Source organism: Jaculus jaculus, chromosome 1 (assembly GCF_020740685.1).
Source record: "Jaculus jaculus isolate mJacJac1 chromosome 1, mJacJac1.mat.Y.cur, whole genome shotgun sequence".
NCBI lineage: Eukaryota > Metazoa > Chordata > Mammalia > Rodentia > Dipodidae > Jaculus > Jaculus jaculus.
Window position 1 is genome coordinate 223034365 of NC_059102.1, and position 23209 is coordinate 223057573.

Consider the following 23209-nt stretch of genomic DNA (forward strand, 5'->3'; position numbering starts at 1 on the left):
CGGGAGACAGTGGGGTGGCGGGGGTTCCCAGGCTGCGCTAACAATAAAGGAATGGATTCGTCAGACCGTCCTCTGTCAGGAAAAACGTGATTGGGGAAGTCTGAGGGACCGCAAGGCCGACGCTCTACACCCGGGAGTCTGCATTCTTCCCCCAGCTCCCAGGAAACCTCGCTCGCAGGAGGCGGGCGCTTTAACCCGAGCGCGCAAGCCCTGCCCCCCGCGGCCCGCCCACCGACTCCAGGGCGCAAGCGTCGCACTTCGCGGTTCCGGGGTCGCGGGGCCAGTCCCCTGCGGCGTCGCTAGGGAGGCTGAGGCTCGGGCAGGGATCGGTGCGCCCCACTGCGGACAGTCGGCTTCGGGCAAGGAGGTGATCCGCACGGGCGAGTGTCTCCGCTCGGCTTTCCCGAGGACGTGCGGCCGGGGCGTGGCGTGGCGGCGGGACTGATATCCCGGTGTTCTTTGAGACCTGGCGGAACCGAGATGACCCAGTCTTTAGTTTGCCCCGAAACCGTGAGCAGGTGAGACTCTGATGGGGCGGGCCGGGCAAGGAGGGGCGGGGCCCGCGGTGCTGCAGGCCTGCTGCGGCCACGCCCTACGCGGCCCGGGCTTGGAGCGCAGGCTCAGCCTTCCACTCCCCCTGTGCCTGTGCCGCCAGGGTGAGCTCGGTGCTGAATCGTAACACCCGGCAGTTTGGGAAGAAACACCTTTTCGACCAGGATGAGGAGACTTGCTGGAACTCGGATCAGGTAAGGTGCTGCAGGGACCTTCCATCCCTTGTGTAAATCAGATCAAGGTCCCGGTGCCTTTAGAATTTTGGGGCGTTCTAGCGGGGCGCAGTTGAGGTGAGCTAGAAAGGACTGAGCACTCACCTCCGTGCTGGCTGTGGCCGTGGACCAGCTGAAGGTGACGTTTGAGGACAATATTGACTTGCAGTGTTGGAGACTGCCTAGCAGGGCCCTGAATCCAGCAGGTCTCAGTTTATTCATCTGCTTCCAGGGTCCCTCCCAGTGGGTGATGCTGAAGTTTCCCCAGCGAGTCCGCCTCTCCCTGTTGCAGATACAGTTCCAGGGGGGGTTCTCCAGTCGAAGGGGCCACCTGGAAGGTACTGGAAGGCCCTGGGAGATGGGGCGGGAGGTGCTTCCCTGGATTCACAGGCTGCCTTACATGCTGCAGGTTCTAAGGAGGGTGATGCCCTCTGCAAGATTGTGGACTTCTACCCAGAGGACAACAATGCTCTTCAGATATCCTCCTTGGCTTGGGTGGGAGGGATCATTACTTCTGACAACTAGGGGTCTGATGGGCATAGCAATGGGGAGGCGGAGGAAGCAGGAGGGTCCATAGTTACAGGCCAGCCTGGGCTACAGAGCCAGACAGTCCTAGACATTTAAAAACAAAAAAGCCAGGAGTGGTGGCACAGAGGTAGGAGGATCGCCATAATTTCAAGGCCACCCTGAAACTATATAGTGAATTCCAGGTCAGCCTGGGCTAGAGTGAGACCCTTTATGAGCGGGGGAAGGGAGAACTAAGCAAAGACAAGCACCGTGTCCTCTTAAACCAGAGTGGGAATCCTTGCATGTAAGCTTGTGCAGGGCACCTACAGGAGACCTCCAATGCTTCATCTCTAAAATAGGAAAATGGGGCTGGAGGGATGATGGCTCAGCGGTTAAGGCGTTTGCCTGCAAAGCCAAAGGACCCAGGTTCGATTCCCCCAGGACCCACGTTAGCCAGATGCACAAGGGGGCGCACGCATCTGGATTTTGTTGGCAGTGGCTGGAGGCCCTGGCGCGCCCATTCTCTCTCGCGCTTTGTCTCTCTTTCTTTCTCTCTCCCTCTTTCTCTGTCAAATTAATAAGTAAATAAAAATAATAAAGAATTAAAAAAAAATAAAATAAAAAATAAAATAGGAAAATGGAGTGGTGATGCCCCGTATGGTGGTGCACACCTCTAATCCCAGCACTTAGGAGTCAGAGGTAGGAGAATCACTGTGAGTTCGAGGCCAACCAGAGACTACTACACAATGAATTCCAGGTCAGCCTAGGCTAAAGTGAGACCTTACCTTAAAAAGCCAAAGGGCTGGCAAAAATTTTTTTAAAAAAAGTGGCTGGAGGGATGGCTTAGTGGTTAAGCACTTGCCTGTGAAGCCTAAGGACCCCGGTTCGAGGCTCGATTCCCCCGGACCCACGTTAGCCAGATGCACAAGGGGGCGCACGCATCTGGAATTCGTCGGCAGTGGCTGGAAGCCCTGGCGTGCCCTTTCTCTCTCCCTCTCTCTCTCTCTCCCTTTCTCTGTCTGTCACTCTCAAATAAATAAATAAAGATAAACCAAAAAATTTTTTAAAAAGCCAAAGGGCTGGGAAAATGGCTTAGCAGTTAAGGCATTTGCCTGTGAAGCCCAGTGACCTTAGTTCAATTCTCCAGGACCCAAGTAAGCCAGATGGCACATGTCTGGAGTTTGTTTGCAATGGCTAGAGGCCCTGGTGTGCCCATTCTCTTTATCTGCCTCTTTCTCTCTCAAATTAATAACAAATAAATAATAAATAAAATATTTTTTTTTGGTTTTTCGAGGTAGGGTCCCACTCTAGCCCAGGCTGACCTGGAATTCACTATGGAGTCTCAGGGTGGCCTTGAACTCATGGCAATCCTCCTACCTCTGCCTTCTAAGTGCTGGGATTAAAGGCGCGTGCTACCATGCCCACTTTCAAGCTTTTTTTTTTTGCTTTAAAAAATACTTTATTAGCCGGGCGTGGTGGTGCATGCCTTTAATCCCAGCACTTAGAAGGCAGAGGTAGGAGGATTGCCATGAGTTCAAGGCCACCCTGAGACTCCATAGTGAATTCCAGGTCAGCCTGGGCTAGAGTGGGACCCTACCTCGAAAAAAAAAAAGCTTGGAAAATGGGGTTGTGGAGTTGGGCATGGTGGTGCAATCCTGATATCCTAGCAGCACTGGGATTGATGCAGGAGGATCAAGCGGTCAGAGTAATCCTTGGCTACATAGTTGGAGGCCACCTTGGGAGACCTGTCTCAGAAAAGCCAAAACCAAAAGGGGTTGAGGAGGTGGTTTAATCTGTAGTGCTTGCCTGCAAGTGCTCAGACCTGAGAATCCATGTAGCATGCCAGGTGTGGTAGTACAGCCCTGTGATCCCAGCATTTTGAATGTGGAGACAGGAAGATTCCTGGGGGGGTCAATGGCTAGCTAACCTAATGTACTTTAGCATGTTCCTGGCTGGTGAGAGACCTTGTTTCAGAAGATTAACAGCATCTCTGAGGTTGCCCTCTGACATCCACACACATGCATGCACACGTACACACACACAAAGTGGGGTGCATTAATTCTGATTCTATATGAGGTGCAGGAAAGCCTTCAGCTTCTTGGGATCACCCTGCACATGGCTGGTATCCAAGCCAGGGCTGCAGCCAGGCTCGGGGAGAATGGAGACTGGAGGGCAAGCCACAGAAAACCACCTGTTCCTTGACTGACCATGCTCACACTTTCCCTGTGCCAGTTGTGGAGGTAGACCAGCTGAAAGTGGCATTTGAGGAGCTCACAGACCTTTTTGGCCGCGTGGTCATCTACCACCTGCGGGTGTTAGGTGAGAAGGCATGAGAACTCTGGAATGCTGTGTCCTTCAGGAAGCCCGCAGGGAGGCATCAACAGCCCTTCATGTTCTGCACAGAAGGTTTATTGGTTACTGTTGGGGAGGGTTCCTTCCCATCACCTGTCCAGGAGCTGCCTTTGAAGCCAATTTTGGGTCTTCTCCAGCTCTGGCTTGACTGTTCTGTTCCCTGAGTGTCTTGAGTCCCCGATAGGTGGCCTTCACTCAGGGTCTGGGTCAGTAGGCCCCAGGTTACTCTGGAAGAGTCTGAGGATGTGGTTTTCCATCACCTGTTGCACTGAAGGTGGGGCAGAAAGCAGGCGGCAGTTAGTGGGAGTGGAGGCAGGGAGGCTGTTTGGCCTCATCCAGGAGACCAGCACTTTGACTTGCTGGACTGGGAGAACTACCACAAAATTAGGTTGTTTGAAAGTAAGGTTCCCTTCTGGGTTTGAGTCTTCCATGCCTCCTCCCCCACTACCCCCGCCCTTCTTTTCTCTGACTGGAAGCAACACAAGGCCCTCATCAAATGTGGCCACCAGTCCTGTATCTCCCAGCCTTCAGAATCAGAAGCCAAAATAAATTTCTTTTCTTTATAAAAGCATTCAGCTTTGGGTATTCTATTATACTAACAGAGAGGGGCTGTGAGGTCTGCGCCTGAAAGCACAGGAAGCTCTGGCTCCATCCCAAGCATTACAAGCAAAGAGGGTGATTCATGCCCACGCTAGGGCTGGACTGGGGCCTCTTTGCTCTCTTTAGCACATGTACATCCATGTGTCCCCCATGGTGGCTCTAGTCACTACCAGTATTGGTGTCCCTTTTGTATGCCAAGGGCCCAAGAATCAGGATGGGTCCACGCCTCCATGAGGGACACAGAAAGTATTTCACGTGTAAATATGAATGACCTTGCTCCCAGTGCCTGTCACACAAGGGGAGGTTCCTATGTGCCCCTCTGTGGTTGCCCCCCAGCCTGCCCCAGCATCTTTGGTATGTATACCTTTGCGGTATCCTAGGGCCACAGCAAGGTCCATGGGGGTGTAGCCAGAGTCAGCCTCTGTGGTAAGGTCAGCACCCCGAGCTACAAGGCAGAGGGAAAACTGGGGGTGGGATTGTGCTTACTGACCAGGAGCCTAAAATAGAGTCTGGGGACTTGAGGGTCATAGCACAGCCATGGGTTTTCCCACTGCCTATGTGACCTTGGACAGAGGCCTGACTTTTCCAGGCCTTAGTTTTCTCCAAACAGGGAATGGGGGCTTAAGTCAGTTGGCCAAATCCTATTCCACTACCTCTTGTCCCCAAGCCACCCTCCAAGCCCAGGAGGCCATTTAGGGCTCCCACTCACCCAGCAAGACCTCCACACACTTAACGTGGTTCCCACGCACAGCATACAGCAATGGTGTCCCTCCATTCTGTGGGATGAGGGTGAGTGAAAACCAACCCTCTTAACCATTCCACTTCTCACAGAGCTCCACCTTCTGGCTTCCAGTTCAGTCTGCTTCCTTTTCCTGCCCATGACCTGGCCCATCTTTCTCCTCCTCTGTGTCTCTGCTGTAGATACCTTTTCCAGAAAATCCTCCCTGTCTGCCTTTGGCTTCTTGCAGTTGCCTGTGGGCCTGCCATCCCAGGGCTAGTCATTATCTCTCAGATGCCTCTAAGCTGTATCCCATGTGAGGACAATTCTGTCTTATGTTCCCAGACCTCAGGGCAGGCACCTTTTTTCTGGGGGGGGGGTCCATCTATGTTTTTCATTTTTTTGGCAGGAATGGAAGTTGGAGGCTGGGGTCGACCGGGGTGGGTGGTGCCTCACCCAATCATAGATGTTAATATCCACATCACACTCGAGCAAGAGCCCCACGATGTCTGTGTAGCCACCCATGCTAGCCAGTGACAGGGCGCTCTCCCTCTCCTTGGCCAGGATATGGGGGTCCGCACCCTGGGGGAGCAGAGCAGGCAGGGATGGGAGGTGTGAAGGCACCCTCTGGTATCCCAGGGTCCCCTGGCAAGGCAGCCCATGTCACAGACAAGGTGGTGGCAGCAGAAGCTGAGACCCCAGCCTGTTCCCAAGACGCACCCACTCAAGCAAGAAGCGGACGGTTTCAATCTCTCCAAAGGCAGAGGCCCAGATGAGAGGGGTGAAGCCACGCTCATCAGGTTTGTTGACGAGGTTGTCACCTGGCAGGCAGGAGGGGCAGCAGGAGGTTGTAACCTGCTATTCTGGTCAGTGTGATTGGATGGGATAGAACAGGGCTCAGGATCAAGTGGGAGGAACATACATATGGAGACAATCAGGACACACACAGGTCATATCAGTATTGTTAATGAGTGCAGTGTTCTACCCCACCAGACAGGTCTTAACATGCCAGGGCATATATATACTTGCTAGCACACATGTGAACATGTACCTTTCCGCAGATGATCCTTGAGCTGGCTCAATTCTCCCTGGGCTGCAAGCTGGTGGATAGACAGGGCTGCAGGCCAGAAAGCAGACAGTCCTCACCCACCTCATCGCCACTCTGTGTCTCAGTTTACTCAGTTCAAAATGGTTCCTCTTTTTGTTGTTTTACATGCGTGTGGTATGTGTATGCATGTTCATAGGCATATGAACGTGTGTACGGGTACCCATGCACTTGTGTGTGTATATAGAGAGTAGAGGTCAAAATAGGGTGTCTCAGTTAAAATTTTACCTTATTTTATTTCAGAGAGACAGAAAAAGAAGAGGTAGGTAGAATGGGTGTGCCAGGGCCTCCAGCCATTGCAAGTGAACTCCGGATGCATGTGCCAAAATGTGCATCTGGCTTACGTGGGTACTGGGGAATTGAACCTGGGTCCTTAAGCTTAACAGGCAAGTACCTTAACCACTAAGCCATCTCTCCAGTCCATACCTTGTTTTTTGTTCTTAAGACAGGGTCTTTAACCCTGGGGCTCACTTATTCATTTAGCCTGGCTGGCCAACTAGCCCCAGGGATCCTCCTGTCTCTAACTCCCTAGAGCTGGAATTACAGATGTGTACCACCATGTCCACTTTTACATAGATGCTGAGGATGTAGCTCAGGCTGGACTTGAACTACTGCTCCTTCTGCTTCCACTTCCATGCTTTGCTAATCAGGGCCTCACTTGGCCCTCTGTGGTGGTTTGAATGTAAAATGCCCCCATAGCCTCATGTGTTTGTGATTAAGTCTCACAGTCAGTCCCCAGCAGTTAAAGCCTTTGGGAGGTGAAGCCTTGCTCAAGGAGGTATATCACTGGGGGCAGACCTTGAAGTTTATTAGTCTAGCCCAGTGGTTGTTCAGAAATTGCTCATTCTTGCTGATACCTCCAAGCTGTTGTGACAAAATGTGATGCCTAGCCCCTACTCTGCCATGCCATGAAGAAATTTCCCCTGGGGACTATAAGCTGAAATAAACCCTTTCCTACCATCAGCTCCTTTTGATCTGCTGTTTTGTCCCAGCAATAGGAAAGTGACTCCACCACCCTCTTAGCCCACTCAGGGTCATACTCACAGTCCAGGGTGGCTGGTAGGGCTGAGACTTCATTCCCTCGCTGTCGGTTAGTTAGAGTTGTGGAGTGCTTCAAGGAAGTGCCTGTGGTAGAGGAAGGACCTCAGTTACCCCTAAGTATATCTCTCACTGGTGTTTCCAGACAGATACTGGAGGCTCTGAGCCTCCAAAGACAGTCCCCCATACACAAGTCCCTCACTCAGTTCTGTAGACACCAAGGCTTTGCGACCCATGTCCTTAGCTTAGAAGACAAAATCCCATCCTACAAGAGCAAGGGCTATTTCAGAAACAGGAGAACCAAGCCTTCTTTGGAAATATGTGCTCAAAAGAAGTTTAAAAAAAAAGTGTGGTAGCACACACCTTTAATCCCAGTACTTGGGAAGTAAAGGTATGAGGATCGCTGTGAATTTAAGGCCACCCTGAAACTACACGGTAAATACTAGGTCAGCCTGGGCTAGAGTGAGACCCTATCTCGAAAAATAAAAAATAAACAAAAAATAATAATAAAATAAAAGAGGGCTGGAGAGATGGTTTAATGGTCAAAGCACTTGCCTGCAAAGCCTAAGGACCCATATTCCACTCCCCAGTTCCCACATAAGCCAGAGACACAAGGTGACACATGCGCAGTGTGACACACGGTGGCACACATCTGGAGTTCAATAGCAGGACTGGAGGCCCTGGCACACCAGTTCTTTCTTTAAAAAAAAATACCTGTCAGTTCAAGGCCATTGGGGACTACATAGTAAATTCTAGGTCACCCTGGACTAGAGTGAAATTTACCTGAAAAAAAAAAAAAAAAAAAAGCTGGGTGTGGTGTTGCATGCCCTTAATCCCAGCACTCAGGAGGCAGAGGTAGGAGTTTCTGTGAGTTTGAGGTCACCCTGAGACTACATAGTAAATTCCAGATCAGCCTAAGTTAGAGTAAGACCCTACCACAAAAAACAAACAAACAAACAAACAAAAAGCTGGGCGTGGTGACACATGCCTTTAATCCCAGCACTTGGGAGGCAGAAGTAGGAGGATTGCCATGAGTGTGAGGCCACCCTGAGACTACATAGTGAATTCCCGGTCAGCCTGGGCTAAAGTGAGACCCTACCTTGAAAAACCAAAAATAAATTAATAAAATAAGACTGGAGAGATGACTTAGCAGTTAAAGCACTTGACTGCAAAGCCTAAGGACCCATGTTTGACCCTCCAGGTCCCACATAAGCCAAACGCACAAGGTGGCACACATGTCTACAGTTCTATGACAGTGGCTGGAGGCCCTGGCTTGCCAATATTCTCATTTCCTCCCCCTTTCTCTCTCTCCCTCCCGGTGCCAGGGCCTCCAGTTGCAATGACCTCCAGACATGTGCACCACCTTATGCATCTGGCACACATGGGTACTTGGAAATCGAACCTGGGTCCTTTGGCTTTGCAGACAAGCGCCTTAACCATTGAGCAATCTCTTTAGCCCCAATATTTTTAAAGATTAGAAAAAAGTAGGGGCTGGAGAGATGGCTTAGCATTTAAACACACTTGCCTACAAAGCCTAAGGACCCAAGTTTGATTGCCTAGTAACCATATAAGCCACATGCACAAGGTGGCACATGCATCTGGAGTTTGTTTGCAGTGACAAGAGGCCCTAAAGTGCACATTCTCTATCTGCATCTCTTTACCTGCTTCTTTCTCCCTCTCAAATAAATAAAATAAAAAGTAAATTCAAAAGTAAAAAGAGGAGTGGGGATATAGAGAAGAGCTAGAACAAACTAGGCATAGTGGTATACAAATTCCAGTACTTGGGAGATGGAGGCAGAAAGACAGTCAAAAGTTCAAGGACAGCCTGGGATACATAAACCCTATCTCAGAGAAAAGGAAGTAGTAGGGGGTAGAAAGAAGAAAGGATGAGGCATGAGTCCATTTTTAGATAAGATAGTAAGAGAAAGTGGCTCTGAGGTGATAGCAGTGCAGATGTCAGCAAGCACCAAGAAGAAGTATGGGAGAACAGCACAAAGGTCCTGGGGTGACACTATTAACTCAATTTAAGGACTCCAGTCAAAAGGAAAGCCTGGGCTGGATGTTATCCAGCACAGTGGGGATGGGGGAAGGGGGAAAGAGGAGAGAGAGGCGAGAAATATAGAGAGACAGCCAGGCATGGTGGTGCACACCTTTAATCCCAGCACTTGGGAGGAAGAGATAGAAGAATTACTGAGTTCAAGGCTGAGACTATATAGTGAGTTACAGGTCAGCCTCGGCTAGAGAGAGAACCTACTTCAAAAAAAAAAAAAAAAGGCCTGGAGAAATGGCTTAGCAGTTAAGGCACTTGCTTGTGTAAAGCTTACAGACCCAGGTTCGATTCCCCAAAACCTATGTAAGTCAGATGCACAAGGTGATGCATGTGTCTGGAGTTTGTTTGCAGTGGCCAGAGACCCTGGCACTCCCATTCTCTCCCTCTCTCAAATATTAACATTTAAAAAGCAAAGAAATATATAGAGAAAAAGAATAAGACAATGTTTTATTTTTACACAAAAATCCTTCACCTGTCCAGACATTAAACAGGATTATCATTTGAACTGAAAACACCACACATAGCAATCAACTCCAAAGAGCCAGGTGTTCATGTTAAAGCAAAAACTTGGACACACATGTTCATAGCAACATTATTATCCTGGGTAGCAACAAGCAAACCACCTGAACATCCATTGAAGGATGAATGGTCTTTCCACTCTTGGAGTATTGTTCAGCCATAAATAATGAACTGGGCTGGAGAGATGGCTTAGCGGTTAAGGTGCTTGCCTGTAAAACCAAAGAATTGAGGTTCGATTTCCCAGTATCTATGTAAGCTAGATGCACAAGGTGGTGCATACCATCTTGAGTTCATCTGCAGTGGCCAAAGGCCCAGGCACATCCTCCCTCCCTCCCTCTCTCCCCCCGTCTCTCTCTCCCTACCTATCTGTCTCTTTCTCTCAAATAAATAAATAAAATTTTTAAAAAGTGGCTGGGCATGGTGGTATATGCCTTTAATCCCAGCACTTGGGATTTGAGGCCACCCTGATCCTACAGTGAATTCCAGGTCAGCCTGAGCTAGAGCAAGACCCTAGTTCAAAGAAAAAAGAAAAATAGAAAACGAAAGCGAGAGAAAAAGAAAAAAAAAAATGTAGAACTATGGGCTGGAGAAATGGCTTAGCAGTTAAAGACATTTATTTGAAGGCCTAACAGCCTGCGTTTGATTCCCCAGTACCCAAATAAAGCCAGATGCACAAAGTTGGTGCATGTATATGGAGTTTATTTGTAGGAGAAAGAGGCCCTGGTGCACCTACTCTTATTCTCCCTCCTCTCCTTGATAAAATATATATAATCCCCCCCCCCCAGGTAGGATTTCACTCTAGCTCAGGCCTGGAATTCACTATGTAGTCTCAGGCTGACCTGGAATTCACTATGTAGTCTCAGGGTGGCCTCGAACTCATGGCAATCCTCGTACCTCTGCCTCTCGAGTGCTGGGATTAAATGCGTGCACCACCACGCCTGGCTCTAAATTTTTTTTTTTAATGAAGAACTAACCCATCCACACTACAACCTGGACCATCCACACTACAACCTGGACCATCCACAGTACAACCTAGACCAACTGGATCCATAATACCAAGTAGAAGAAAGTAGACACAGAAGACTACATGCTGGGTGACTGTGAGACAATCTGAACAATTCAGAACAGGCAAATTTACAGCAACCAGAAGCAAGGTGGTGACTGCCTAGGACTGGAGGAGGGCATGCAGGAGAGGAGTCTTCTACTGAAAAGATGGAAATATTCTAGAAGAGTAAATGTGCCAACTGCCATCAAATTGTGCTGCAATTCTGTTCCAAATGGTACATTTTATGTTGTGTGTGTTTGGTTACATTAATATTCATAATATATGTATATTACATATGCATATCTGTGTGTGTGTATGTTTAAAAACAAAAACCCCAACAACCTCCAGATGGTGGAAAAGGAAGACCTGTCCTTATCATGAGCTATGAGGACAGAGGTGTTTCATTTGGGGCTTGACAGTCCTATGTCACCAAATCCCAGAGAGACAAAGGGCACGGTGGCAGCTTACCCTGTACTGAGCATGTGCTAGCATCAGCATCGGGATTCCCAGCCTCAGGGGTGCAAGGGAACAAGCTAAGGACCACTGTGTCTGAGCCATCCACTGATTCATCTCTGGAGTCCTCGGGGTCCCCAGGCTCAGGGGTGGGTGACTGCTGGTTCAGGATACTGTCTTTGGCAGACTGGTTGCACTCCATGAAGGGCTGAAGGAGAGATGACAGTAGTGACTGGAAGCTCTTGTTAAGTTGGTAATGCTTGCCTAGCATGCATAAAACCCTGGGTTCATCCCCAGGACCAGAAACAATGGGTATGGTAGCATAATTCTGTAATCCCAGCACCAGGGAGAGGGAGGAAGGAAGATGGGGAGTGCAAAATCATCCTCAGCTACATAGCGAGTTCCTGGAGGCCAGCTTAGGCTACATAAGACCATCTCCAAAAGAACAAAAAGTCAATTAAGTAGGTGCTATCTGCATAACCAGTCTCGCTCTGTGAGGGTGGGTAAACTGAGGTTCTGAATAATTGCCAGTGCTGGGAAATTTGTAAAGAGTCCAAGGCAAGTGTAACTTTCAGTGCTGTAAAGCCCAGGTTCTACTATCAGCTGTCTGCATCCGAATCCCCCCACTTAGAGGCTATGAGAGAGAGTGCATATGTAACAACCTCGCTGAGCTAGTTTCCTCGGTAAGAAGGAACTGAGGCCTGAAAGAAACCATGACAGCGCACATAGCCTGATACCAGCAGAACTTAGTATCTCCTGTAGTCATCTGGGTCGGGGTCTCCCGATATAAGTTTGGTGTCAACAAAGATGCAATTGGTTCCAGTTCCACCCTTACCTTCCAAACCGACCCACGAGCCTTCTCTGTCCCCCTATGCTGCAAGCCTGGGTCTTCCAAAAGTTGGGAACCCAATTAACAAACTTTTCTCTTCCAGTGAATTTAGTGGGGAGCGGGTTGGGGACGGGACCCTCAGCCCTCGAGCTTCCTCAGCTTGGACAGAGAGCAACTTGATATGCTACCGCTACCCCCCCCCCAGAACTCCTGTACTGCGCCTGCGCACCCCGCCTTCCCAAAGTGTGAAGGGGCGGGAACTGCCTCCAGCCCTCTAAAGCCAAGTCGAGAGGGGCGCGGCTTCCGCTAGGACCCAACTAGTGCAGCTGCGCCTGCGCGCGCCCTTTCCTCAGCCCTGGACGGTGGTCCATGGAGCCTGGCGACTTCATCCCGGCTCCGCCCATAGACTTTTTTCCTCAACAGGGAACCAATCACCTCCTCTTAAGGGAGGGTAGGACATGCAAATAGGCGGGACATCTGGAATTTAAAGGGTTGGATACTATTGGCGCCTCCTCCGTAACAGATTTTGAGCATGACCCGGATTTAGTACCAGCAGGATGGCTAGAGGAGAGCATGTATTTGAGATAGAATCATCTCTTCCAGAAAAAGGGGAATTCCTGGCTCTCCCCTACCTAGGTTGAGTTCTTTGTCCACTCCGCACGCGCCCGGGGATTCCCTTTCACAGCCCTCTGCGGTCAGGGAGGAGGAATGAGGCCGCCACGCAGCTGGTACCGGAACTGAACATCCAGCGTTCAGATTCCGCCGGGAAGACTTAGGCAGAGAGCCCAGCCTTTGGACTTCTGGTTCCGGTTCTTGCATTCCGCGGGCTACGGTCGCCATGGAGGAGCCAGAGATGCAGCTGAAGGGGAAGAAAGGTGGTGTGGCACCTTGGACGGGGTGGAGGGGACGGGAGGGCGCAGAATCGCCCCTCGGGGAGAACAGCGCGGAAGCTCCGTCTGTGACACGGACCTCGGGGATTTCCTGGGGAGGGGCGGATGGGAAAACCTGGTGTTTGAAGGGTGTGAGAAGGGCCAGGGCGCTGTGATCCCTGGATGTGCTTTATGTACACATTTGTGTATCATTACCTTGATTTATCAAATATTTACTCATCGTCTTTTGAAACAGGGTCTCAAGTAACCCAGGCTGACCTTGAACTCCTAATCCTCCTGCCTCCACCTTTTAAGTGCTGAGATAACAGGCTTGTACCACCACGACCGGCTTATCAAATACTTATAAATCCTATAGTTACAATGTACCGCAATTTTTTTTAGAAGGTCTCATTCTGTAACTCAGGCTGGCCACAGACTTTTTATGTATGTATGGGTGGATGTAGTCCAGAATGCCCATGGAACTCCTGATCCTCCTATATCAATCTACTTAGTGCTGGGATCAGGCCTGTTCTGCCATACTTGGCCTCAAACGTTTTATGTTACTTTATGTTATTTTATTATTTTTGAGTTTTCAAGGTAGGGTCTTGTTCTAGCCCAGGCTCACCTGGAATTCAATATGTAGTCTCAGGGTGACCTCAAACTCACAGCAATCCTCCTGCCTCAGCCTCCGGATTGCTGGGATTAAAGGCATGCACCACCACACCCAGCCTTTAAATATTTTTATTTATTTATTTGCAAGCAGAGAGAGAGAAAGAATGGGAACACCAGAGCCTGTAGTCACTGCATGTGCCACTTTGTGGATCTGGTTTTACATGGGTACTGGGGAATTGAACCTGGGTCCTTAGGCTTTGCAGGCAAGCACCACAATCACTAAGCCATCTCTCCAGCCCCTGTATTTGTTTATTTTCGAGGTAAGGTTTCACTCTAGTCCAGGTTGACCTTGGAATAATTCACTATGTTATTTTTTAACTTTTTTTTTTTGAGGCAAGCCCAACAAACTGGCCTTTTTTTTTTTTTTTTATGAGAGGGAGACAATTGGCAGGTCAGGGCCTCCAGCCACTGTAATTGAACTCCAGATGTGTGCAACACCTTGTGTGTATGTGTGACCTTTCACATGTGTCACCATGTGCATCTGGTTTATGTGGGATCTGGGGAGTCAAATATGGGCCTTAGGCTTTGCAGGCAAGTGCCTTAATTGTTAAGCCATCTCTCCAGTCCTTTTTTTCCCCCCACTTTTTATTGATAGCTTCCATAAGTATAGACAATAAAACCATGATGATTCCCACCTTCCACTCTTAATTCCCCCCTCTCAAATCCACCCTACATCAAATCACTTCCTCTTTCCATTTGGTCTCTTTATTTATTTATTTATTTATTTATTTATTTATTTTTATTTTTTTTGAGGTAGGGTCTCACTCTAGGTCAGGCTGACCTGGAATTCACTATGTGGTCTCAGGATGGCCTTGAACTCACTCACTCACAGCGATACCTACAGAGTGCTGGAATTAAGGGTCTGAGCTCGTTTTTTTGTTGTTGTTTATTTAAGAGAGAGTGTGGACACACCATGGCCTCCAGCTACTGCAAATGGAACTCCAGACACATGTGCCACTTTGCACATCTGGCTTTATGTGGGTACTGGGGAATTGGACCTGGGCCATCAGGCTTTGCAAACAAGCGCCTTTAATCATTGAGCCATCTCAATCTCATCTCTCCAGCAAGTCCTTTTTTTTTTTTTTTCTTTCCTTTTTTTTTTTTTTTTTTTTTTTTTGAGGTAGGGTCTTGCCCAGGCTGACCCTGACCTGGAATTCACTATATAGTGCCTGGCTGGCCTTGAACTTATGGTAATCCTCCTACTTCTGAGTGCTGGAATTAAAGACATGTACCACCATGCCTCGCTCATTTTGTTACTTTTATGAGGCAGAATTTGGTATAACAGTTGAATTAAACTTGGTAATCATGAAAGTTTTAAAGAAGCAGGACTGTGATCCCTCTGCCTCTACCTCTCAAGTGCTAGAATTGTAGCCCAAGGCTTGGTGCATATATCATCAGAGCTACTCCCCCATTCCTTTCATTGTTTTCCTGTAAACAAGTAAATTGATGGCCAGACCTGTAGGCACAGGCCTCCAATCAGCTACTTGAGAGGCTTAGTCAGCAGGTTTGCAAGTTCAATGCCAGTCTGGGCTACCTAGGGAGACCCTGTCACAAGAAACCAAAGGCTAGAACTATATAGCTAGCTCAGTGATAAAGCACTTGCTTCAGTACAGACCAGGCCCTGGGTTTGACCCCTATACTGCAAAGTGAATAAGTAAAAGACCATCTTAGTAGTTTTTTATTCTCTGCCTGGTTGAAGCCATGGCTATTAAGCAAGGTGAGACAAATGTCATCTATGTCGTTAGACCTGGGCATATTATGCCTATAATCCCAGTACTCAGGAGGCAGAAGCAGGAAGATTGTTGAAAGTTCAAGGTCAGCCTGGTCTATATAGTATGGAGCTGAGGTTTCATATTCCCAGGGTATGGTATTTGGATAAAGGGAAATTGAGGTGATCTTGAATGGTAGTAACAGTGTCCCTTAGATGTACCTTTGAGAGGGAAAGAGCCATAAGCTCACAGTATGCTCTGACATTCCCTTGAGTGAGGCCCTGCTATTACTCCAGCCTGCCCCTGGGGCTGCACTTGAGAGCTATTGGGGGCTGATTTGGTCTGGCTGGGGTCACAAGCTACATAGTTAGGAGTCTTAACACTTGTCCCCTTATCCCCACCTACTCCATGGGGACTGTTGACCCTGGACTCAGTCACGGACAAGTTCACTGAGAGCGTCTATGTCCTGGCCAATGAGCCATCGGTGGCCCTATACCGCTTGCAGGAACATGTGCGCCGCTCACTGCCTGAGCTGGCCCAGCACAAGGTGAGCCCTGCCAAGGACTTCTGGGTCTGCATCTCCTAAGCTGGGGCCTCCCTGTTGGGGTGGGGGAGCAGGAGGCAAGGCAAGTGCCCCAATATCCATGGGGAGGAGATTGCTGGTGGAAGAAGTTTCTATATCCATGGGGTGGACTTGGGATCCCCCAACCTATATACTGTAGGGCTGAGATGCAGCTCCTTGAGCAAGTGTGGGCCAAGTATGCACACCCCAAAGAAGAGCACAAGACAGTTGAAAGGAAGTCCCTCAGGAACAAGCCTTTCCTGCTAACAGCACCCTAACCCTGCAGGCTGACATGCAGCGCTGGGAGGAGCAGAGCCAGGGAGCCATCTACACCGTGGAGTATGCCTGCAGGTGAGGCTCCCCCCATCAGTCATGGGAGAGGTAAGGATTTGAGCACCATCCTTCAGTGTTCCCAGCCACAGGCATCTCAGTTGGGTTCTTTGCTGTAGCAATGAGGACCTTGTTCCTACTGCCTCTGGACTTTGATGACCACTGGCATTCTGTTTGTGTGTGGCTCACACTAGACCACCCATGGATAGAGCTGACAGAGTGCTGGTACTCTAGTTATGGTCTCTGTTCTTCTGGTGAGAGAGGGTGACTGAGCAGGTAGCATCTTCCCAACATGAAGAGCTGTTAGCAAGAACAGCCCTGCAGCCCAGGGAAGGAGGGTCCTCTGCCTATTTACTGTTGCTCTGGATTTTGTTTATTTTGCTTATTCTCCATGGGCCTATGTGCTGGCCTACCGAGGCCAGAGGAGGATGCTGGCTGTTCTCCATTACTCTTCACCTCACTTCCTTGAGATAGTTTCTCACTACACTAGGAACTTGTTTTTCACTTAGAATGGCTGACTAGCAAATCCCAGCAATCCTCCTGTTTCCGCCCTTCTCAGCACTGGGGCTACTGACATGTGCAGCCATGGGGTTAGTGGAGATGGAACTCAGATCCTTATGCTTGAGCCCCAAGTGTTCTGACCCAGTGACCATCTCCCTAGCCTTTAACTGCTGAGCCATCTTTCCAGCCCCACCACCTTTGAGCAGGGTCTTTTCCTTGCCTGGAACTCACCAGCTAGACTGGAATGACTAGCCACTGAGTTCTAGAGATTCTCCTGTCTCTACCTCTCCAGTACTGGGATTCCAGGCACAGGCCACCATGCCCCACTTTTACATGGGTGCTGGGATCTGAATTTAGATTCTTGTGCTTGACCAGTGATTGATCCATTGAGCCATTTTCTCAGTCCCTGTTTGTTTTTTGAACACAGGATCTTCGAGTGTAGCCTAAGCTGGTCTTACATTCCTGATCCTCCTGCTTCTGCTCCCCACAGGCTGGGATAACAGCCATGCACAACATCTGGTCAGGGGGCTTTTTTCACTTTGTGTAGTATGTGTGTGGTTGTGGTGGTGTGTGCACGTGCACACACACACATATACATATTGATACAGCATCCCATGCACTCGCCTGTGGCAGCCATTGCTCACCCACTTATTTTCCTTGCTACAATAGAGTCTTACTGATCCAGAGCTTGCCATTCCCAAGCCCCAATGATTTTCAGATCTCCACACCCCCACAGGACTAGGGTTACAGATACGCATGGGCATGCCCAACTGTTTATGTGGGTTCTGGAGATTCAAACTTTAACAGTGTCAGGCCCCCTCAGACACTTAAGCTTGGGCCAGAAGTATGCTTAACCACTGAGGCATCTCTCCAGCCCAGTAAGCTACCTTTGAAGCTTTCTTTGCTTGTACCTTCAAAACTGTTGGTGGAGCTGGGCATGGTCATCATGCCTGTCATCCAGTACTGAAGAGACCCATGTACGAGAGTCGGCATGAGTTCCAGGTCAGCCTGAGTTAGTGAGACCCTGCCACTTGTTACTATTATGTGTTTGTAATCCAGAAATGCACAGTGTGAACCCATGGCCATCCCTCAGGGAGATTCAGGGATCCTCCAGGTCCCTTTTGAGTGCTTAGCTGCATGGGGCCCTGAGACCTCTGGCCTGGCTTCTCAAGGGCTGAGATGAGGGAACATGTCATCCTCCAAGCAGCTGACCCATTCCCTCCCCTCCACTCTCCTGTTTCAGTGCTGTGAAGAACCTGGTTGACAGTAGTGTGTACTTCCGCAGCGTGGAAGGCCTACTCAAACAGGCCATCAGCATCCGGGACCACATGAATGCCAGCTCACAGGGCCACAGGTAGCCTCTGTGCACCCACCTGTGCCCTACTCTGTCATCAACATTGCCAGCCCAGTTGCTCAGTGTCTGGAGATTTCTGCTTGTCACTTGTCACCAGACTCTGAGCCCAGTGGTATACCTGAGCTGGGCACCAGGAACACAGCTGGGGCAAAGCAGCTGGCTTCTAGGGAGATGGCAGCCGAGTCAATCCACAGCAGGCAGGAGCATGTAAACTTCATTGCAAGGGAAGCAATGGATTCTCCACAATGCCGTGGGGACCAAGGCAATGCCAAGACCCAGGAGCCTGTACTCTGAACATGTTAGAGGAGCCTGTCTGTGTCGTAGCAAGTGAGCGAGGCAGGTGAAAGCAGGGCCTCTCCACCCGGGCCATACTCCTCTCAAACTGAGGGAGAGTCAAAGATGAAAAAAATGCTTGCTGTTTTGGCACAGGAGGGGTATGGAGAGCTAACTTGTATTTCCTCTGTTTTTGTCATAACTTAATAAACATGCCTCTGACACATCCTGTCTTCAGTCTGATGCACTCTAGGCTCCCCAGACTGGCAAACCTTCCCACTAAAAGGCACAAAGCAAGCTTGCTGAGCTTGGTGGCTCATACCTACCACCCCAGCCTTCAGGAGGCTGGGCCTGGGGAATACAAGTTCCAGCTTCCTCTAGGTGACAGCCAAACCTTGGTTCCAAAAACCAACACCTGTAGGTTCCTGTCAACTCCTGACTTCCAAGGCGTTGTCTGACCCACTGCTTCTGCCTGTTGTGGAAACACACTCCTTGCTAGCACTGGGCCTGTGATGTGTACCATCCTCTGGGCTGTGGAGTCCTGTTCTCATAGCAAGTGTGGGAGAGCAGAGTAGCATTCAGGCCTGGACACAGCTCAGCTGAGCCATCCTCTGTACCTGATATCAGTCCAACAAACAATACATGTATTTCCTTTCAGCCACTCTCATCCTCCTTGCCTTGACCCTGAATGACACTGAAAGCTGTCCAGCCTCCCCAGCCAGGTCAGTTCCCAGGCTTGGGTACTTCTCTGCTATGAACTTGCCCTCTTGATGCAGCAACCTGCTGTCTAGCACACCCTCCTGCTGGTTTTTTCACTGGGATCCTAGGACTTTTCCTAGGGAGTCCTGGGCAAGGTGGTAATCTACCATATCCATCTCTAGCCCTCCACCAGCCAAGCATATTGTCTCTTCATCTCTGTCCCTCATTCTATCAGTTTCTTGCCTCTTACCCAGACCCTATCCTGACCCCAAAGACCCCACCCCAAGGGGCGGCCATACTTACATTCTAGCCCCATGCCAGCTCATTGCCTTACCCACAATCCTTTCGGGCAGAGCCCTGCAGCTTCCCCCTCCCCCACCACACACCTGCTGCTGTGCCTGCCTTCTCCGCTCACCACTTTTCCTAATACCAACATTGCTCACTTGTGAACTAGGGTTCAGAGGACAAAACAGCTTTGACTAGCCCATATGCACATGGAGGCCTGGCAGAAGCCTAAGGAAGAATAGAGATGGCACAGCCTCAGTGCCATGAGGCAGCAGAGTCTAGAGTGAGACCCTACCTCGAAAAATCAGAAGAAGAAAAAAAAACAGGGAGTAGGGGCAAGGGAGATGGTTCACCAGTTAAACGTGCTTGCTTGTAAATCCTGATGTCCAGGGTTCAATACCCACATAAAACCAGTTGCACAAAGTGGCTCATGCATCTGGAGTTCATTTACACTGGCAAGAGGCCCTAGTGTACCTGTGCTTTCTTTGCTCACAAATAAATAATAATATTAAAACAAAAACAGGGAAGGTGGACATATGCCCAAGCAGATCCACCATGACTGTAAAGTACTCCATGGCAAAGCATTGCCCTTTTGCCCTCTTGTGGTGGATGACTAGGACATGCAAATGAGATGCAAATTAAACAGGGCCCTGCTCTGACACCATTGGAAGGTGGTTTATCAGCTGAAGTGACACCGAGGGGCTGTAGGTGATGAGGAACCTTGGGAAAGCCTAGGACACCCCAGACCAGCCCTATTAGCTCACAGCACTCAAGCTCTGAAGATATACAATTCTTAGCAGCTGAGTATGGGAGGCAGGGCCAGCATGTCTGTCTTTGTTTTTGAGACAAGGTCTCATGTAGTTCCGATTGGCCTGGAACCTGATTTTTGAGGTAGGGTCTCACTGTACCTCAGGCTGACCTGGAATTCACTATGTAGTCTCAGGGTGACCCTAAACCCACAGCGATCCTCCTACCTCTGCCTCCCAAGTGCTGGGATTAAAGGCATGCACCACCATGCCTGCCTCCTGATCTTTTAATACTTACATACATGATTTATTTATTTATTTGAGAGAGAGATAGAATGGGAACAGTAGGGCCTTTTGCCACCGCAAAGAAACTCCAAACACATGCACCATCTTGTGCATCTGGCTTTACGTGGGTATTGGGAAATTGAACCCTTTGGCCTTGCAGGCAAGCACCTTACTCACTAAGCAATATCTCCAGCCCCCTCATGCCCTGTTCTTGCCAGGGCCTCTAGCCACTGCAAATGAACTGCAGATGTATGCGCCACCATGTGCATCTGGTTTATGTGGGTACTGGGAAATCAAACCTGGTCCTTAGGCTTTGCAGGTAAGCATCTTAACCACTATGCCAACTCTCCAGCCCCCCAGTCCACATTTTATTTTTATTTATTTATTTATTTTTGGTTTGCCAAGGTAAGGTCTTGTTCTAGCCCAGACTGATCTGGAATTCACTATGTAGTTTCAGGCTGGCCTCAAACTCATAGCAATCCTCCTACTTTTGCCTCTGGAGTGCTGAGATTATAGGCATGCATCACCACACCCAGCAAAAACAAGATCTATTCTTTTTTTCCCCTGGTTTTTCAGGGTAGGGTTTCACTCTAGCTCAGGCTGACCTGGAATTCACTATGTACTCTCAGGCTGGCCTTGAACTTACAGCAATCCTCCTACCTCAGCCTCTCAAGTGCTGGGATTAAAGGTGTGTGCCACCATACCTGGTTCCCCACCTTTTTAATAATTTTTTAAAAATAATGCTGGGCATAGTGGCACACGCCTTGAATCACAGCATTCAGGAGGCTGAAGCAGGAGGATTGCCTTGAGTTTGAGGCCACCCTAAGACTACATAGTGAATTCCAGGTCAGCCAGGCTAAAGTGTGACCCTATCTCAAAAACACAAAAAGGGCCTGAGAGATGACTTAGCAGTTATGGTGCTTGCCTGTGAAGCCTAAGAACTCATGTTTGAATCTCCAGGCCCCATGTAGGCCAGGTGCACAATGTTTTAAGCTCACAATGTCACACATGTGCACAAGGTGGTGCATGCATCTGGAGTTAATTTGCAGCAGCTGAAGGCACTGGTGCACCCATTCTTTCTCTCTCTCTTTCTCTCTGCCTCTTTCTTGCTCTCAAATAACTAATAAAATAAAACACTTTCTTTATTTGTGCAAGAGAGAATGGACATGTGAAGGCCTTAAGACACTGTAAACAAACTCCAGATGCATGTGCCACCTTGTGCATCTGGCTTATGTGGGTATTGGAGAATCAAACCTGGTTCCTTAGGCTTCACAGGTAAGTTCCTTAACTGCTAATCCATCTCTCCAACCCTTAAAAGTTTTTTGGGTTTTTTTTTTAGCCTGGTGTGGTGGCTCACCTGGGGAATGGGGAACAGAGCCAGGCGTGGTGGCGCAGGCCTTTAATCCCAGCACTTGGGAGGCAGAGGTAGGAGGATCACCATGAGTTCAAGGCCACCCTGAGACTACATAGTGAATTCGAGAAACCAAAAAAAAAAAGAAAAGAAAAGAAAAACACAAAAATGCAAAACAAGGGCTAGAGAAATGACTTAGCAGTTAAGGCGGTTGTCTGCAAAGCCTACGACCCAAAGTTGAACCTAGGTAAACCAACCAGCTGAACAAGGTGAAGCATGCGTATAAGGTGTCCCAAATACCTGGAGTTTGATTGCAGTGGCCAGAGACCCTGACACACTAATTCTCTCTCTCTCTCATTAAAAAGAAAAAATATATATATGTATATATATATATATGTATATATATATGTATATGTATGTGTGTGTATATATATATATATATAAACACACACACATATATACATACACACACACACACACACAAAACAAGGTCTAAAGAGATGCCTTAGTGGTTAAGGCACTTGACTGCAAAGCAAAAAGACCCAGGTTTGATTCCCCAGGACCCACATAAGCCAGATGCACAAGGTGGCTCATGCCTCTGGAGTTCGTTTGCAGTAGCTAAAGGCCCTGGCATGCCCAGTCTCTTATTTGTCTCTCCCTCAGTCTCTCAAATAAATAAGTAAATAATAAATTAAGATTAAAAATATAGAACAAAGAATGTAGGGGCGTGTTTGTACTCCCAGCACTGAGATGGTAGAGAAAGGCAGATCCTTGGAGCTCACTGGCCAGCCAGTCAGGTCTACTTGGGGACTTGGTGAGCTTTAAACCAGTGAGAGACTCTCCTGTCTCAAAGAAAGAAAAAATGGGCTGGTGAGATTGCTTAGTGGTTAAGGTGTTTGCCTGCATAGCCAAAGGACCCAGCTTCGATTCCCCAGGACTCATGTAAGCCAGATGCATAAGGTGGTGCATGTTTCTGGAGTTCATTTGTAGTGGCTAGAAGCTCTGGTATGCCCATTCTCTTCCTCCCCCCTCCTCTCTTTCTCTGTCTTTCTATCTAAAATAAATGAAAAATAAAAATTATAAATGTTTTTTGTTTTTTGAGGTAGGGTCTCACTGTAGCCCAGGCTAACCTTGAATTCACTATATAGTCTCAGGGTAGCCTTGAACTCACAGTGGTTTTCCTCCCTCTTTTTAGTATTGTTATTATTATTTATTTAAAAAAGAGAGAGAATGGACACACCAGGGCCTCTAGCCACTGCAAATGAACTCCAGATGCATGTGCTACCTTGTGCATCTGGCTTATGTGGGTCATGAGGAATTGAACCTGGGTTCTTTTTTGTTTGTTTGTTTTGTTTTTCAAGGTAGGGTCTCACTCTAGCCCAGGTTGACCTGGAATTCACTCTGTATTCTCAGGGTGGCCTCAAACTCATAGTGATCCTCCTACCTCAGCTTCCCGAGTGCTGGGATTAAAGGCGTGCGCCACCACATCTGGCTGAACCTGGGTTCTTTAGCTTTGCAGGAGAGTGCCTTAAAGGCTAAGCCATCCTTCCAGCCCTCTTTTTTAAAAAAAATTTTTGTTGTTTTTATTTTATT

General features: G+C 48.8%; 3 protein-coding genes across 5 annotated transcripts; 2 read left to right on the forward strand and 1 right to left on the reverse strand.

Annotated features, from left to right (window-relative positions):
• The first annotated feature begins 252 nt into the window (after nt 1–252).
• Nucleotides 253–10926, forward strand: LOC101613187 (nuclear receptor 2C2 associated protein). 2 transcript variants are annotated; one of them, XM_045152234.1, is made up of 5 exons: nt 253–518; nt 656–746; nt 997–1102; nt 1174–1241; nt 10627–10926. In XM_045152234.1, exons 1-5 carry the CDS (start codon nt 481–483, stop codon nt 10687–10689), a joined length of 366 nt encoding a protein of 121 aa, XP_045008169.1. In that variant the 5' UTR covers nt 253–480; the 3' UTR covers nt 10690–10926. The 2 variants fall into 2 exon arrangements, with proteins under 2 accessions (XP_045008169.1, XP_004666055.1); XM_004665998.2 differs by lacking the exon at nt 10627–10926 and adding an exon at nt 3488–4191 and having other exon boundaries at nt 257–518.
• Nucleotides 3665–12717, reverse strand: Rfxank (regulatory factor X associated ankyrin containing protein). 2 transcript variants are annotated; one of them, XM_045152226.1, is made up of 9 exons: nt 12613–12717; nt 11167–11359; nt 7091–7171; nt 5993–6058; nt 5662–5762; nt 5398–5523; nt 4933–4999; nt 4588–4668; nt 3665–3891 (listed from the first exon to the last, which is right to left on the reverse strand). In XM_045152226.1, the coding sequence occupies exons 2-9, from the start codon at nt 11351–11353 to the stop codon at nt 3815–3817; spliced, it is 786 nt and encodes a 261-aa protein (XP_045008161.1). In that variant the 5' UTR covers nt 11354–11359; nt 12613–12717; the 3' UTR covers nt 3665–3814. The 2 variants fall into 2 exon arrangements, with proteins under 2 accessions (XP_045008161.1, XP_045008157.1); XM_045152222.1 differs by lacking the exon at nt 12613–12717 and adding an exon at nt 11987–12176.
• On the forward strand, nt 12326–18476 carry Borcs8 (BLOC-1 related complex subunit 8). Its single transcript, XM_004665999.2, has 4 exons — nt 12326–12855; nt 15665–15777; nt 16079–16143; nt 17867–18476. The coding sequence occupies exons 1-4, from the start codon at nt 12819–12821 to the stop codon at nt 17979–17981; spliced, it is 330 nt and encodes a 109-aa protein (XP_004666056.1). The 5' UTR covers nt 12326–12818; the 3' UTR covers nt 17982–18476.
• The last annotated feature ends 4733 nt before the right edge of the window (nt 18477–23209 follow it).